At 39.5% G+C, this 17,310-nt stretch overlaps 1 protein-coding gene across 1 annotated transcript in view; it reads right to left on the reverse strand.

The window, feature by feature from the left end:
- Window positions 1–3,778: 3,778 nt before the first annotated feature.
- The window catches only part of LOC138177244 (adenylate cyclase type 10-like), a 47,036-nt gene continuing 33,504 nt past the window's right edge, over window positions 3,779–17,310 (reverse strand). Inside the window, 13 exon segments of the mRNA XM_069108339.1 lie at window positions 3,779–4,054; window positions 4,616–4,835; window positions 5,260–5,455; window positions 6,222–6,339; window positions 6,610–6,728; window positions 7,203–7,299; window positions 7,392–7,596; window positions 8,860–9,046; window positions 9,551–9,723; window positions 10,771–10,896; window positions 11,321–11,540; window positions 13,137–13,185; window positions 15,073–15,402. Of these exon segments, the coding sequence (XP_068964440.1) occupies window positions 3,936–4,054; window positions 4,616–4,835; window positions 5,260–5,455; window positions 6,222–6,339; window positions 6,610–6,728; window positions 7,203–7,299; window positions 7,392–7,596; window positions 8,860–9,046; window positions 9,551–9,723; window positions 10,771–10,896; window positions 11,321–11,540; window positions 13,137–13,185; window positions 15,073–15,402 (2,159 nt within the window). The 3' untranslated portion in view covers window positions 3,779–3,935.

Genomic DNA, 17,310 nt, shown 5'->3' on the forward strand with positions numbered 1-17,310 from the left:
TCTCTCTGCCACAAATCTCTCCCCACTCTAGTTCATTCTTTACTCAGCTATCAAAGTGATCCTTTTAGAGTATAAGTCCATGTCTACATAACTGCTTTTCCAATCCCCATCACTCCCTATCACCTCCAAGAGCAAATATAAAATCCTGTTTGACCTTTAAAGCCCTTTATAATCCAGTCCCTTCCTACCTTTCCAGTCTTTTCATACAGTATTCACCCTATTAAGGACTGTTAAGGGGTCCCCTGAACATGTTTTTTTTTGAGTTGCCTTATTTTCCAGAAACACTGGACTCAGAGCATATAGGAGGCCCTCAATGTGTCAAGGATGAAGCTCCCCCTTGACAACATAATTTGTTGTTGCACTACAAGCTGAATTCCCTGCAAGTCCTTAGGAGGCAAGACAGGCAGGTCAGTTTGTACATGGTCCTCTTTGAAAACAAAGGACAAACACAACCTGTAAGTAGACTGAGCTGCCTGAATAGAGTAACTCAGTTCGTCCTCTCCAAAGGAAGGTAAAATTTGATGGCCAGAAACTGCCCACTTAACTTGGGATTTACTGGCTAGATTCTGTTCTTTCTCTCTTTTATCACAAAACCTTAAAACCAGTTCACTCTGAAGTTCATAGACTGGACCACAATAGGTCCCTGCCCAATTTCCATTTAATGGCTGTATTTTGGGCCCTCCTGGCTTAAAGTGAATGTCAATGGTAACTGTTTCTCTTTGGAATGGCAATCCTGAAGGTCTTCTCCTCCCAGCTTGATTTTTTTTTCTAATTAAAGGGGCCATCCCTTTACTCACTTCTTAAAGAGGACTATTCACTGAATGGGCATTCCCTCACTCTAAGTGAGCCCCTGAACAGGCCTTAGCCTAAAAGGCTCAGGGTCTCCCATTGCATCCTTAGTCATCTCCAGTCATTCTGATGAATATTGGTCACTGGATCCAAATGGCTCTGGAGAAGAAAGTGAGGCTGGTGATCTTGCACAGCTCTCCCTCACTCAAATCCAAGTCAACTGCAAGTCATTCATTATTTCCCTGATGTCATGGTCCTCTTCAAAAACGAAGGACAAACACAACATAACAGCCAGGCTGGGATAATGACTGTGTAGCTCGGTTTCTTTGCAGATAAGCAGATCATCCCATTTTCATAATCTTTTCCTAAGGGAAAAGAATGCAGCTTTTGCCATTACCTTGCTTCTCCCCATGGGGAGTGGTCATGTCTCTTTCCCCACCTTTACTGTACCATTCCCCCTCCCATTTCACAGCCCTTCCTGGTATCTTCTCCTACCTTTGTCCTGTTGTTATATAAAAATATAAACTTCTGTAAGGACTGTGAATCCATTGAGTTCTACATGCATGTTCATTTCTCTTTTTATAAACCTGGTTTTCACATAATTACTGTGACACTGTGACTGCCTGTTGACAACCCCCTTGTAGTCTGTGATCCAGTGACAATGGCCTCTTTGCTTCTTGCATAAGACACTCCATTTCCTAACTCTGGGCATTTTTACTGGCTATTTCCCATGTCTGGTATTTTCTTCCTCATCACCTTCACCCCTAGCTTCCTTCAAGTCTCAGCTGCAATCCCACTTTTACAAGCTTTTCCCAGACCTCCTTAATCTTAGTGCTTTCCCTTAGAGATTTTCTCTAATTTGACCCTTATAAAGGTGTCCCAAAGGTCTTAGAGCAATTTTTAGTTTTAAAGTTTAAGACTTAATTCATACTCACCAAAACAAGAACCATACGAATCTGTGTCACCTTTTAAGCTTTCTTTTTGAAGAACTATTTTCCCTTCATGATTTAGACTCAAATGATTTGATTTCTAGTTCCAACCTGACCTTGGACTACATGCAGGAGAATCCATTCTTCTGGTACTTCCTCCTACTCAATGCGATTCACTGAAGACAGTCTTTGGGATGTTAGAAGCTATTAAAGCTGTAGTAGTAAAGTCACGAAAGCTTAAAACTACACTAAGACTTTTAGAACCCCCTGTATATTTTGTTTGTATATAGTTCACATGTTGTCTCCCCCATGAGACTATGAGCTCTTAGCAGGGGCTATATTTTGCCTTTCTTCATATTTCCAGTGCTTATTAGTACAGTGCCTGGCACATATTAAGCACCTAATAAATGCCTGCTCACTAACTTATTAAGCATGTACCCCAAAGAGGTGAAAGACACAGGAAAAAAGACCTATATGTGTAAACCATTTATAGTAACACTGTTGTAGCAAAGAACTGGAAACAAAGTGAGTACCTACCAATTAGGGAATGGCTGAACAAATTTTGGTACAAGAATGCAATGACATATGAAATGAAGACCATGACAGATTCAAAGAAATCTGGGAAAATGCCCTGATATTGAACAGAACCAGAACAACTTATATGACCACAATCACATCAAGGAAAACAACTTTGAAAAACTTCAAAATGCTGATCAGTGTTCAATTTACCAACCATTTCTTCAGAAGAATGATGATTAAGTATACTTTTCACCTACTGACAGAGAGGTGGTAGACTGGAGCTGAAGAAAGAGAAATACATTTAGAGACACAAACTACATGTTTTTGTTTTTCTTGACTATACTTACTAATTAAAAGGCACAGCTTCTATGTAGGAAAAGGGGGAACAGCAGGCAGTGATAACAATAAAAAAAGAAAAAAGGAATGGGCATCAATGAGGCATTTAAAATATATAGAAGCAGGAAGAAGTTTAGAAGGGAAAGCTGACAATAACTTTTGTTGCTATAATGTCAAATTTAATATATACTTTAAAAAACTTAAGTTCACCATTCTACATATAATCTCTTATTTTAGATATTTGTAGAATAAAATATTTATGTGTTAATTTTTTTAAATTTAAAACAAAAAGAAAATGGTTTGGGTAATTTCAGTAAATATAAATAAATTTAGTAAGAATTGTTAGTACAATATAGCTACTAAAAGAACTCCTTTGATTGTAGGCTGCATTAAAATACTATGTCAAGACTATGGAAACTGAATACAGGATTCCACCCTAATCAGATCACACAAATAGTACTATATTCAGTTCTACTACATTTTAAAAATTATATTGTCAAAGTGGAGCACTTCCACATGATAGCAAATAGGATGGTGAGGTGACAAACTATGCTACTGGATTATAGAAATGGGTTCAATTTGAAGACTTGAATTAGACTTATTCCAAAGGGGAGAACAGGTACCAAATGGTGGAATTTAGAGGCAAGCATATTTCTGTTCAACGAACTATGTTACAATGTGTTGTCCAAAGCTAGAAATAGGATGTTTTGGGAGGTAATCTTTATCATTAGAATTCTTCAGGAAGGTTGGATGACCACTTATTATGTGGTTATTATTGTTATTTCATTCAAGTTCCACTCTTCATGACCTCATTTTGGGTTTTCTTGACAAAGATAGTGGAGCAGTTTTTTCATTTTCTTCTCCAGCTCATTTTACACATGAGGAAACTGAGTCGGAGTTAAGTAACTTGCTTATGGTCACACAGCTAGTAAGTGTCTGAGGCTGGATTTGAATTCAGGTCCTCCCAACTTCAAGACCAGCACTATCCTCTGAGCCACCTATTTTGTGGGTTATAGACAGTATTATTTGGTTAGGAGTTAGACTTGATGAACTCAGAAGTATCTCCCACCTGTAAGTTTCTATGATTTGATGCCAATCTGAGGCCTTAAAGAGTGTTGTTAGCCTGGCTCAAAATCAGCTAAGCAAAGTTCTAGCTTCTTGTCCAGTTATACTGATATCTATTAGAAGCTAATAAAAATGAAAGCTTTATTTTGGAAACAGGCTTTTATTGACATTTACAAACAAGAGACATGACTGGGAAATCTAATATATACACTACAAGGAGAACCACAGAGCAGTGTTTAAAAAACAGAACCCAGCTCACTTTCTTGTGTCATCTATAACAATATGGATACTATTATTTTATAAAGGTGTATATTTAAACACATATTCTTGCACTTCCTGCCCATCCTTGCTTAACATATATTCTGGAGTTCTTGGATTATTCTTCTTTTCCTTGGCACCATCCATATTGCCAAATTCTGAAAGTAGGCACACAAAGAATATTAAGGTCATTTGGTAAATGTAAAACTCAGAGCCCTGGGAGATAAAAGTGGTGTGTAAGATGCTATAATAAAGAGGACACAAAAACGTGAAGATAATAGAGATTATTCTGACTCTTCTTTTCTCTCTTGAGTCCACACCTCTCAATTTATCTTCCTAGAGACTAAAAAGCCATCCTGTAGTACTTAAGCCATCCCCTAGTACTTCAGTGCCCCTTGTTACTCAGTGAATAGCCAGTCTCCATTTTCCCTGTGACAAAGGACAAACCATGACAAAAATTTTGCTGATCCCAAGAATTTCCTAATTCTTAAGAATAATGCTTGAGTTATATATGGATATTTTGCTGTCAAAAGTTGAAGAGACCTCTGTCTTCTTGAACTGTGTTCAGGCATACTGGATAAACTTTTTGCAGGAAAGAACTATTTTTGAACTTGTGCCTGTCCTTAGCTCATAGCTACAATCTTTGTCTATTTTTCAAGTGGAAAACGAACACTGTTTAACAGTTTCACCAGAAAGGGACTCCAGAAATGGGTGCTCACCAGAGAGGCTTAAATTCCCTTGGCTGGAGGTGCTTGTGTCCAGCCAGGCTTCTTTCATCTGAGTAGTGGGCAGATGGCTGCTGTCTAGTCTGAAGACAGTGGCCAGGGGCACTGTTTCTCTCCCTTCATGCTCTGACAGATTGACTGACGCCTTAAGTTTGTGAACCCATGAGTGATACACAGGGCTGGTAGAGCAGCGAGAGAAGAATTCCTTGAAGTACTACAAGAAAAAGAATTGGGTCATCATTTCAAGACCAGGCATCCCCTCTCCTGCTCCCAACATTTACTTAATATGCTCAGGGTAGGGTGCTAGAGGTGGTAGAGCAGTTCACCAAGTTAGATTTTGGACATAGAGAAGTTAGAATGGGGCTGGAGCTTGAGGGTCAGGGACATGGGAAGCTTGGTCAAGTGTGGACTTGGTCAGAGGCTCCCTTGGCGGAGAGAAGTATGACGTGTTTGGTGCTTTGGAGAGAAAAAAGAATAAGAACAAGAACAGGAACTACTCAGGAACAAACGTTCAGGAACAAGAACATCTACTAGAGAAGCAGAAGAGCAAGAGAAGGATGAATACAGAACGAGTCAGCAGAAAAGGATGAACGTGATTTGGTGGGAAGAATGCAATATGAACAGTAGGAAGTGGGCACCTTGAGGGCTCGAATACGAGTCTTGGGGATGTGCTTGGATGCATCTTCTGTGACTTTTTGTAATGCCATCACCTGGCACTCTAAGAAGCGGACAAAACCATGAGTACCAAATAGGGAAGCATTTGTCTTGTCCACTAGCCGGCGGGCTTTGGAGAAGCTATGCTCAAATTGGTCCCACTGATGGTGTCGGGCAAACCTAGGGAGAGAATGCTACTGTTAGCTTTTCCTATGCCTTCCTCCACAGCTCTCAAATAAAACACTGAACTTGTCCTGACTCTTCTAAGACATCTTCCAGCCACCAAGCAATGCTTAGTCATATTTTCCTGGCACAATGAAAACTGTTGAAGTTGAAGACACTGGCAAAAACTTTTCACATACAGACAGTTTAAAATAGGGGGTGTGGAAGGGTGAGCAGGACATTAATTTCTCCTTTTACATTCCCAACCCTAAATTTTAATTACTAACATCACTTACTATACCACTACTGTTTCTTCTGTCCCACTTCCATGCTAATGGCATATTAAATATGTGAGAACCCTTTTGGTGAATATTTATAAAATTAATTCGTTTTCTTATTTAATTTTAGAAACCCCCAAAGGATAGTCCTTCACGAATACAACACATAGGAGAAGAACCTCTCCTCAATGGGCTAGGGCAGAGGTGGGGAACCTGCAACCTCCAAGGCCTCATGTGGCTCGCTAGGTCCTCAAGTGCAGCCCTTTGACTAAATCCAAACTTCATAGAAAAAACCCCCTTAATAAAAGGTTTTGTTCTATAAAATTTGGACTCTATCAAAAGGCCACACCCAAGGACCTAGAAGGCCACATATGGCCTCTAGGTGACAGGTTCCCCACCTGGGCTAGGGGTAGTCCTGCGTAGACACATGGGATGACTGAGTCTCTTTAGGAGCCCCTTCCATCTCCCAGCCCAGCTCTGATTGCAGTTCTGTTGCCCCATACTACCACATAGCCAGAGAAGAATGGACACCCAACATGACATTGCTCTGAGAAGACAGGATACAGCTGTGCTCATACTGTTGGATGAATCGTAGGCACTCACCAAAGGGCCGATACAGCAACCCTGTGGAGAGATAAGGAATTTAAGCCATCTTAAGTGGATGATGTGGAAGGCAGTGGAAAAGATAATCATGAACATTTAGGGAAATGGTAAATATTACTGAAGAACAATGTGTTTAAAAAAAAAGATTCTTACACTTCTAGGTCTTAGAGTCCAGAAAGATGTATTAACTTTGAGAAGAAGATCTGAGACCTTCCTCATGTTTTATATCCAGAGCCCATCCAGAAGCCTGATGCCTCCCATGCTTACCACAGACCCCAGGATGACACTCACCTTCACCATAGAGCAATAAGTCTAAGCAGGAAGAATAGAAGCAGGCTAAGCCCAGGACACTGTCACTCTGAGAAATGAGCCTCCACTGACTTTCTAGCACATGGACACACAAGCCATACCTGTTGAAGACATAAGACACTGGAACCACTTGGGGCATGGGAATAGGGGAGGACAGGGGCAGATATCAAACCAGAAAGACATCTAAATATTTCTCAGAAATCAAACATTCTACTCCTCTACTCCAGGGATATGTGACTCCAGCATCAGGTACTATGGTTCCCATTCCACACCCCACAAAAAAGTATTTTAGTAAAAACCTAATGCCAAATTATATTTTCAGAGGTTTTGCAATTTCCTATTTCCTCTAAGAAAAAAAAACAAAATACAACACATAAAAGAACCCATGTAACTTACTCACAAACAAGTTGTGCTGAGTGATGTGGGGCAGCCCTGACTGGGTCCCTGATCACTCACTCTACATACTATGAAGCTTCTTAGAGTGGCTGGGAAACCTGCATCTCCTCACATCTACCTTTTATAGGGAAGGAATTACTTCTTAGGGAGGATATAATAACGTGAAACAGTCTTAATACTTGTTTTTCAGGAATGCAGATCTGAAGAGAACTGAGAGAACCAGATACTCCAGGGCTGGTTTTCTAAGTTGTTCGCACATTGCATGAGCTTGATAACCTGCAGAGGATTAGAAAACATAGAATGGAGTCTAATTCTGTCTGACCTTTGATCTTCTAAGACCCCTTCAAAACTATCCCAAGCAGCAATACCCAGGTGGATGGACAGGTCAAGATGGCCAAGGCAAAGCTTGCTATAGGCCAGAGCCTGCATGAGCTGAGCTGTGAGCAGCAGACCCTCTCTGGACACAGTGCACTGGGTACTCCTCTGGATGGCAATCAGTTCATAGTGAAGCCACTCCTCCTTGTAGCCCATGCTTTGGGAGAACTGGGAGAAGTCCACATAGGCTGAGATAATCTGAGGAATGACAAAAGAAGGAATAGAGTGCTCTCACCCTCAAAACACCAGTCTTTTTGCTTGTAGAAGCTATTGTGATGTGGCAGAAATAACATTAGATTTAGAGCAAGGAGACTTTGTTGAAAGTGCATTTCCAAAAATTGTGTAACCACAAGCAAGTCATTTTATCTGTGTTGAGTCCCAGTTTCCTCATATGTAACAAAGTAATACCAATACTTGTTCTGCTTATCTCACAGGAGTATTGTGAGCAAAGCAACATCATATAAATGTGAATTATTCTACAACACTGAAATTTGGAGTTGGAATGCCTGAGTTTGAATTCTTCCTCACCTTTACTAGCTGGGTGATTACAGTCAAGTGGTTTCAGTTTCTTCATTTGTGAAATGGTACCTCACAGAAATGTTATAAGGAAAAAGCAAAAGCAATCCCCTTTGGCTTGCCTGGAATTGGACACATCTCCACCACCCTGCCCTTCATCACACCAACTGCATTTGTCTATTGTTTATTGTCTATTGCTTCAAGTTATCACTCCAGCCAATCAATTTTGCCTTCTAACTTTCACAACTTGCCCCTTCTCACTTCTATGTCTTTAAAAAGACCATTTTCCTGAATTACTCTTCCTTTATTGATCCCTGATGTTTTGCTTCAAGATTTGTCAAACCTTACCTTCTCTAATGTGACTCTGCTCTTTAAACCCACCAGCCTCACTACCCTTTTACCCTTCATAATAAGCTTCAGCACACTGCATTGCAACAAAAACTAAACTAATTAAACATTAATTAGTGCTCCATTAATAGTCTGACCTTGATTACTGCTATTTGTGTTATTTTCTAATTTTTTTTCTTCTGTTATGTCCTATAATTCTAAAGAGATGAAGAGGTTACTCTGAATTTCCACTCCCTTTAGCACAGCCCAGTAGAAGGATCTATATACAGATTATTTTTCCACAGCATTGTCTGACTCCTTGAAACCAATTAAGTTTCTGGGCTTGCCCAGCTGACCCTAGAAGAGACTAGCCCTGACTATTACCAGGTGCCATATACTCATAAAAGAAAAGAAAGGTCAAATTTAGAGTATCACTTTTTTTGTTGTTCTCTGGGTTTAAGCAGAAGCCCCACACATGATTACCAATACTAAGCTAAGCTGAGGAAATCAGGGAGATGAGAAAACACCAGGAGTCTTCAGGAAATGGTCTCACTAGGCACCTCCCTCTCTAGCTTCTCAGTTCAATAAGCCTAGGTGAGGGGTGAAGGAGGAACCCACCTGAGTTTGGTTCACAAACTCTTCAGCTGAGTTCATCTGCATAAGGGCAGCAAGCCAGGAAAACCTGCGGCTGCTGGCTGTGGTTTCTAAGCTGTAGAGCTGCCAAAGCAAGGAGAGGCAGCGCACTCGCTGCTGCAGGACTGCCAACTTTTTCTCACTGTTGGGGGGTGGGGGTGGTTGGCACACCCTCCACCAGAAGAAATGTAAGCCTACTCAGCAAGGGGCGCTCTCCAGAATCAACAAACCTGGAAGTGGCCCAAGCTTCCCACTGCTCCCAACCCTCCACTCAATTTGAAATTAATCCTCCTGACAAGCAGAGTATTCAAAGAAAAGGTTTTTTTAAAAGGCACAACCTTTGAATTGCTACTATTTTGGTTAAAGTATTTTTCATTCACACTTGGGTCTAGATGTTCATTAATTATGGAATTAAAATTTAATAATATTCTTTGCCCCCAAAACTCAGTGAACATATCTGAAGATGGTGTAACTCCATACTCTACTGAGGGAAAATGAACTTTTATTTTATTACAGCAGTGAACTAGTTGGAAGAAGAAGGAGCATAATCACTTAGGTGAGCAGGTTCAATGCTGGCACATCCAATCCTAGAAACGCTCAAAGCCCTGAACTGGATTAGTTGAATATGCCTTGTGGCTCCAGAGGGAATTAGGGATATTGGGCCCCAGTATCTCACTTGGTGCTGCACTTTGGAGGGGCCTGTCTCTGGGAGGAAGAATGCCGGTACTTTTCAAGTAAGGACTGGAAGATCACCCCAAGCCAAGTTCGAGGAAAGTTCCTTTTCAGCAGCTGGAGAGCTTGCCTAGCCAGTTTCTTGGCCAAAGTGATCTGTCCCATGTTGAAACACACCTGGAAAACAGAAAACATAATAAGGGCAAGGAAAGAATAAAGCATATGAAGTCTGCATTCAGTGAATCACAATGATTTTTTTTTAACTGGGGATATCATTAGGGCCAATGGAAAGCTGGAGGTGAGATCTGGGACAAGAGTCACATTCATAACCAATCTCTAAGCATATCTATAAGCAAGGGGGGCTGAGCAAGTATGAGAAAGAGAAATGCTACAAGGCACTCTACATTCTCTTCTCCTATGCTTTTAGCAGTAGAGTATAGACTGGGGTCTAGACTAGAATATACTATCCAGGGCGAAGACAAGTAAGTGGTCATTTAGATGGTGGCTGGATGAAAGATAGTTTATGGGCCTTCTTGGGTACCTGGAAGAGGTTTGGAGTCATCAAGTTCTGGAGATAGTGACAAAGAGGACATACATGAAGGAGATGGTGGGGGTAGGAGAGCACTGAGGGGGCAATGTTGGTGGATGAAACAAATGAAAAGTGGGGAAGATTATTTTAGGTTGTCTCAAAAATAGACGCTCCATAAGGTCACCTAAATCTACGAAAGCTGCGAAGTTAACTTGACTACAGAATAATTAGGAGGGGACTACATAGTAACTGTCTGAAAATAAATATATTATGCTCTAAAGGCCTCTTCATAGTAACTGAAGGGAACAGGACAACATATAACCCAACAAGAGTGGACAACTCAAAAACAACTGCCCTTTAGTTTTCAAATATACTGTATATATAAGATTTACTTGTCCTCATTAGATTTTATAAGGCTAAGCTAACCTAAAAATCAATTTGTGTTCCCCAATTGACAGACGGAAGAAGGTAACCAAGAAATGAACTGAATGGCTGTGAAAAGTCTAATCAGAACTAAAACACTGCTGTGTATATATAGTCCTGTATAATTACAAGCTGACAGCATATGAGAATTAAAGTAAAGATGCTTCAGAGGTTGATACACCTAGAGATAGTTCCTAATAGAGGTAGACTTCATAGAAATGAGAACTTCTCAGAGGGCAATCGAAGCCTTAGAGAACTCTCTCTACTCTCACCTCTGCCCGAAGACTGCAAAAAGTAGCTTCCTCAAATTGACTAATCTTCAGTTTAGGTTTCTTTAAGAATGAGAATGCTGAGGACTGTCCCAGAAGGCTGGTTGCTTTCTTCAAGTAAAAAAATGCCTTCAAGCAAGGAAGATGAGATTGGGATAAGAGAATAAAATTGGGATGGTCAAGTTCATGCTTAAGTTAAAGTAAAATATGGTAAATGTTAAGATTAGAATTAAAATTAAAACTAGGTTAAGTTTAGAGTTAAAACAGTAGAGTCTTTGGCCTATGCTCCACATATTTATTCTATCAAGTCCTAGAAGAGGAGCTAACTAAGCTTTACTTAATATGTTGCACTCATTCCTACTAATTATTCATCAGCCTCTCTAATTTTGTTTGTTCCTTTTCCACCTCTGTCTGTCTCTCTCTCTCTCCCACCTTTTTTTCTTCATCTCCCACTTGAAAGTTTAAAAAAAAAAGAAATTTCATTCACATTCCCCAAAGCCAAGGGACATAAAATGAGAGACATAGTAGGAGGAAGGAAGCAGAATTTTCTCACCATGTAATTGTCTGACACATACAAAGAAGCAGCTGCAGCCTCTAGCAAATAGTAGAAAGCACTGGCATTATCTTCAATTATTATACAATGTTGTGTCAAAGGTGAAAGAACTAATTCCAGGATGGCCCCACACTGACAGGGCTCCATATTCAGCACTTCCTTCTTATTGCTGGCCTGGGCTTTCATTCTGTTCACGTGATCCAGAAACTCCTGTTCTGTTCTATTTGGAGTGAAGATAAATAGCTGAGGACAACTTTCATAAATTCAATAAACTACTATTTAATGCCTGCTGCATATAGAGAACCATTCTTGGCACTGGAAACACATATAAACATTGTTTATATAAAAAAATTTTGAATCATAGAATTCTGAAATGCTAGAGATGAAATGACTTCAAAAATCATCTAGCCTAGTCTTCTCTAATTTGACAGGTGAGGAAACTTAGATGAACAGAGATGGAGTGACTTACCTGAGATCATATAGCAAGTTAGTGATAAAGTCAAAACTAGAACAAAGTCTCCTGACCCCAACTCCAGTGATCTTTCCAATGAACAACCTTGATTTTCTCATCACCATGACTTGTTCACTACCTTGACTTCCTCTTTCTAGGGGTGCAGTAGGACCAGGTTTCAAGCCCAACTTTTTCATAAGGTATTTCTCTATTAACCCAATGCATCTTCCAAAATACCAGGACTCCCTCTACCTTTACTAAAATGCACTTATATAATTTGGCAATCATCTAATTCTTTTAATTACCTGTCTTCTCTATCACTGATATTGAGGGACAGGGACCTGGCACATTATTTAGTATCAATTATCTAATATTCTTTAAGGCCCTATACTACGTATAAGGCACTGTATATTGAGAAAACTTTTTTTAAAAAGAAAGAAAAAGTCTTGCCCTAAAGGAACTTAATCCATTTGGAATATTAAGATGTATGTATGTGTGTGTGAAGAGCTATATAATAATATATTAGATGTCATAAGGGTACTAGTTGCCAAATGAATACTGAGAGATCTACTGTGATCGGGGTAAGGCTTCAGAGAAGACACACAAATTGAGGTGGGTGCAGAATGATTGGTAGAATTTGGGTCTTGGAATGGAGGAAGGCATTCTAGACAGAGACATTGGTACGAGCAAAGGCAGACATATGAACAAGCACTTCTTATGCATGTAGACAATACTGAACACCACCAATGTGATTGGAACTCAGTACATTTTGGGTAGTAGTCAAATACAAGGTTGGATAGTTAAATTTGGAACAGATTATAGAGGACTTTAAATACTAGGCAAAGGAATTTAGATCGGATGAGATGTATGAATCAGAAACATCTAGCTATCTCTTATGAAATACAAATACTTTTTAAAATCAGCATGAGCCAAACATAACTGGGAAAACAAATATGTCATCAAAAATGCGTTCCAAATCCAATTTACTTACAGAGTACTTTATGATTCCAAATCACTCTTCCCACTACCTTGTGAAGCACAGAATGCAAGTATTTATTATCTCCTATGATATAGACCAGGAAATGGGCTGCAAATGATGAAGTGAGTTGCCAAAGATGATGAGGTTAGTGTCAGAACTGGGATTCAAACTCTGGTCTCCTGCTTCCATGTGCAGTGCTCTTTTCACTATACTGTACTATTTCTCAATTTATAGTTAGCTATTGGTAAATTAATTTTTGGATTACCCTGTCCTATGTATTATCTGAGCTGATGACCACTTCTTACTTAGGACAGAAAGAATATCAGTCTGATTCCTTCCTGCTACATTTAAAATTTTCCTCATTAAGTTCCATCACTTTGGTCTACCTGAGACGATCTTGATTCCTGAAACTTTTCTTATTGAACTGAAAACTCTCTGTGGAGAAAAAAAATAGAATATAGTTCACTCTCAATTAATTGTAGCAATATTTGAGTTTCCCCAGACATTCAAGTATGTCTGAACTGTCTTTCCCAATATAAACTGAAGTGCAAATAAACACTAATACTACCACAAGTGATACAAAATTAGGAAAGTAAATACACAAAGAAACAAACAAAAAGTTGTGCTAATATGTGTATGTATATGGATGGGGGTGTATGAAAAGCTTCAATTTCTGTATTGGTTTTAGATTATACAATCTATGGCTGCCTTATAGTAGCACAGATAATTAAGCATTGTCCAGATTAGATTTGTAACCAAATCTGAATAGTTATTTGACCCTCAGTGCTCAAGACACAAGACAAAGGAAATTATCAGAGAACAACAGAGCCCATTATGACCACTAATATCTATGGCTTCTGTCTATTTGTCCTTGACTGAGTCTCACCCTCTGGGATTGAGGATATAGGTATTACTGCCTCTTCATAAATCAAAACAGGGAAGTCTGAAAATGATACCAACAGAAGAGACATTATCTGATTATGTGAAGGTAATGTGGTTGGGAAGAAAATACCTACCTACTCAGCCTCAACAGGAAGGGGGAGAGAATAGTTCAATTTACTTGAAGTAGATCAGCAAGAATTCAAGTTAAATAAGAGAATAAACCTTCTGACATTGTAGAATGTTTCTATCATTTAGCAAGATAGCTGAGGCAGGACATTGAATCCCCTCCCTAAAGATCTCCAAAGGACAGCATTCCATGTCTGGGCTTGAGGAGAGCCTATACTTCCTAGAGAAGGGTAGGGATAAGATGACCTCAGGAAGATCGAGTTAATATAGAGAATCTGTGATTCTATGTGAAAACCTACATGAGCTCCATGGGAGCTAGAGGAGTTCCTCAGAAAACAAGAGTATTTCCTTTTCCTTTGGTCTTTTCACTGCCTAAAGTACTTATTTCTGTAGCTATTCAGGTAACCTTTTTTTTTTCTGTACTTAAACAGAATTTTTACATATTTAATATCATTTTCACATTGACAATTTCAGAGCTACTCTAACTTAATTCCTGATTTTTCTTCAATAGTGAGTGGCTTCTAAGTCAAATCAATTTAATAAACTATATGTGCTTTTCTATTTTTCCCTATTTCTCTGTCAAGTTGCTAATAATCTATAAAGCACTAGAATGCACTTAGGGGAAAGGAATCTTCTGCTTGAGGTTTTCAATGGAGTACCTAGTATTTGGAAACTGTCATTTGCATTTTTAAATATTTATCTCAACCCCCTGAAAGCTCACAGCAGACATGACTAGTCTCCTTTCTTAATATCACACATTCTAATACTTGGTATTACATGGGATGAGTATTCAATCAATGTGATGGACTAAGTTTCACTTACATTGTTCTATCACTTTAACAGGGAAAATGTAAGGAAAATACCTTGGCTTGAGGCTTGTGAAGTTTTCACTGAATATGTTCTTGCTGGAAAGGTCTTCATTATTTCTTTAGCATCATCTGAGTGTGCAACTGTCCAATCTAAAATAGAAATGGAGAGGTGGCTTTGTAGTCAGTACCCATAGCGGAAGTCAAGATACCAGACTAGGGACAGAGAAATGGAGCCTGCCAAGAAAAAAAATGATGATAAAACCTTTTCGTGATATCAAGCCAGAAAGCAGTGTTCCCTCTCATTTTAACTCTTACTCATCCCACAATTCATTCCATAGTTCCTCCTCTATCATATCCGCTGATTATCTCTAAAGGAAAAAATGGTTTCTCTCACGTGTACTTCCTTTCCATCATTTTTCCTCTTCCTTCATTATTTGATTATAATGAAAACAAGGTGTCAGGGAGATATTACCAGTATGTGTCCTCTCTGTCACCCCATGATTACCTTGGGAAGAGGGCTTCTGCAACTTGGTCCCCTCTCTGAGGTCAGAGCTGCTATTGTGAGCCCTGCAAAACCAGGATGTTGCAAAGGAGCGTTGGACAGGACCAATGGCAAAACGGTGGAACGGGACAAAGTCCCCTCCACTGCAACTATCACATTGGCAGGCCCAATCCTGGAGGAATCTTGCACATTCAAGGTGCAAGGTTGCTTGCTTCTCCTTGGGCCACAGCTCCCATGCTGCTTCTCGAAGTAGTGGTACTCCAAACTGTAGCATTGTTAATGGAAGAGAGGACAGCTCCTCTTGCATTCTGGGAGAAGTAGTTGAATTTGTATCTGCAACAGAAAAGTATCAAAGTAATACTCTTTAAAGCACCTGTTCTCTACCTTATAGAAAGCTCTCCATTAAATACATGGGAGCTTATGTAGGATCTTAGGATTCAGAGCTGGAAGGAGAAAGAACATTATAAATTACTGTAGCAGCAAGCACCCCAAGCACGTCCTCAGGGTTTGCTGCCCATACAGGTTCTTGGATCTGCTTTGTTAAAGGAAAGCAACTCAAAATGGGTTAACAAGCTTACTTTAATCAGTCAGACATATATTGTTTACCTTGTTCAGGGGAAAAGGTCAGCACCCTGAACTTCAAAGTATACAGGCAGAATTATCAAGACAGAAACAGATCAAGTAGACAGATTTCCAAACTGTCCAACCATTACATCCATACCCAGTCAACATCTGGGTTTTTCAAAGTGGGGGGGGAGGGGAGGACCTGGACAATGGCTTCCCAGAATACAGATCAAATCACAGAACACTTCTCAAAGTGAGCCCCCAAAACAAAGCCTGACATCAAGGCTTATATAGCCTTCTCCTGGCTCAGAGAATGTAACGACCTTATTGACCCACTGGCCAATCAAAAAGTATCTACTGAAAAACAAGCCTCCCTCCCCAGGCTTCAGGTGCACTTTAGCCTAGGGGCAGGGAAGATCTTCCAAATTTGCATTCCCATTACAATTACTGAGTCTACCTACTTCATTTTACAGATGAGGAATTGAGGTTAAATGCACTGCCCAAGGACATATTTAAAAAGCATCTCAAATGCATCCTCCCTGAAACCGTCAATGGTCCTGGTCAACAACAACCACCTTTCTTCCTCTAACATCTCATAGCACCTTGTTTTACACCTGTCTACGAGAAACTTCACCTTGTATTTTATTATCTGTGTATGTGTTTCTTCCTCTTAATGTAAACTCCATGAGGCCATTTAAAAATGTCTTCTTTCACCTTTGTAGCTCCTCTACCCAAATCTCACTATGTTCTGTATGTTACGTCCAATTAATGAATATTTAACTGACAAGAATCAAAGCTGCAGAACAAGAGTAGCAAGGTCAATGCAAAGCAACATAGAACCCAAAAGCATTTTTTTTTACTTTGTAATATAACTCTCCAACAATTTCTTGTTTTGAAGAACACAAAATACCAATGAGGTTCACAGAGGTGATTCTTGCTGCACTTCTAGTCCTCTGCCCAATTCAGTTATGCCTATTAAAACATGCTCCTCCTTTATTCATAGCAAATGTTTTCAACTTCTCACTGGCATTATCACTACTCTGGAGGGACAGTCAATGAGACTAGAAATTTTGCATTTATCTCAAAGTGATGGTGCCCATCCCTAGCAAAAAGGAGGGAACAGGAAAAAGTAGAAAGAGAAAACACAAGTGATAAATTCCAAAGAACTCCTTAGGAAGTAGAGTTTTGAGGTAGAAAGCATGCTAGACCTGAAGGCAAGAAACCTGGCTAGGATGCATGAGTTGTGTGACCTTGGATAGGTCACTCATCTCCACAAACCACAGTCTCTTCATATTACTACTTGCTCACAAGTAGTGTGAGGCTATATACATGTGAGGTGATATTATTTGACTTTCTAAATCATTATAAATATCCACATTAACACTAATATTTTACATTCTAGGAGAAAATGACATATACACAGACAATATAAAATAATCCTTAAATGTGTCATAGAGGAACCAACAAAAGGTTACAAGATATTAAAGGACGGCTGCTGTTGACAGGGATTATCGAACCATCCCTGGAGGATACATATGAGCTGGTTTTTTAAAATTGGCTAGTAATTCAAGAAGCAAAAAGGGGCAGAGCAAGGGCATTCTAGGAATGGGACATATCAGGAACAACTTAAATCTGATTAAAGATTAGTTTGGTTTATAGCACACCCTACTTACTATG

Source organism: Petaurus breviceps, unplaced genomic scaffold (assembly GCF_028583685.1).
Source record: "Petaurus breviceps papuanus isolate PSGF00001 unplaced genomic scaffold, PetGlider_PUasm1.0 90352, whole genome shotgun sequence".
Lineage (NCBI taxonomy): Eukaryota > Metazoa > Chordata > Mammalia > Diprotodontia > Petauridae > Petaurus > Petaurus breviceps.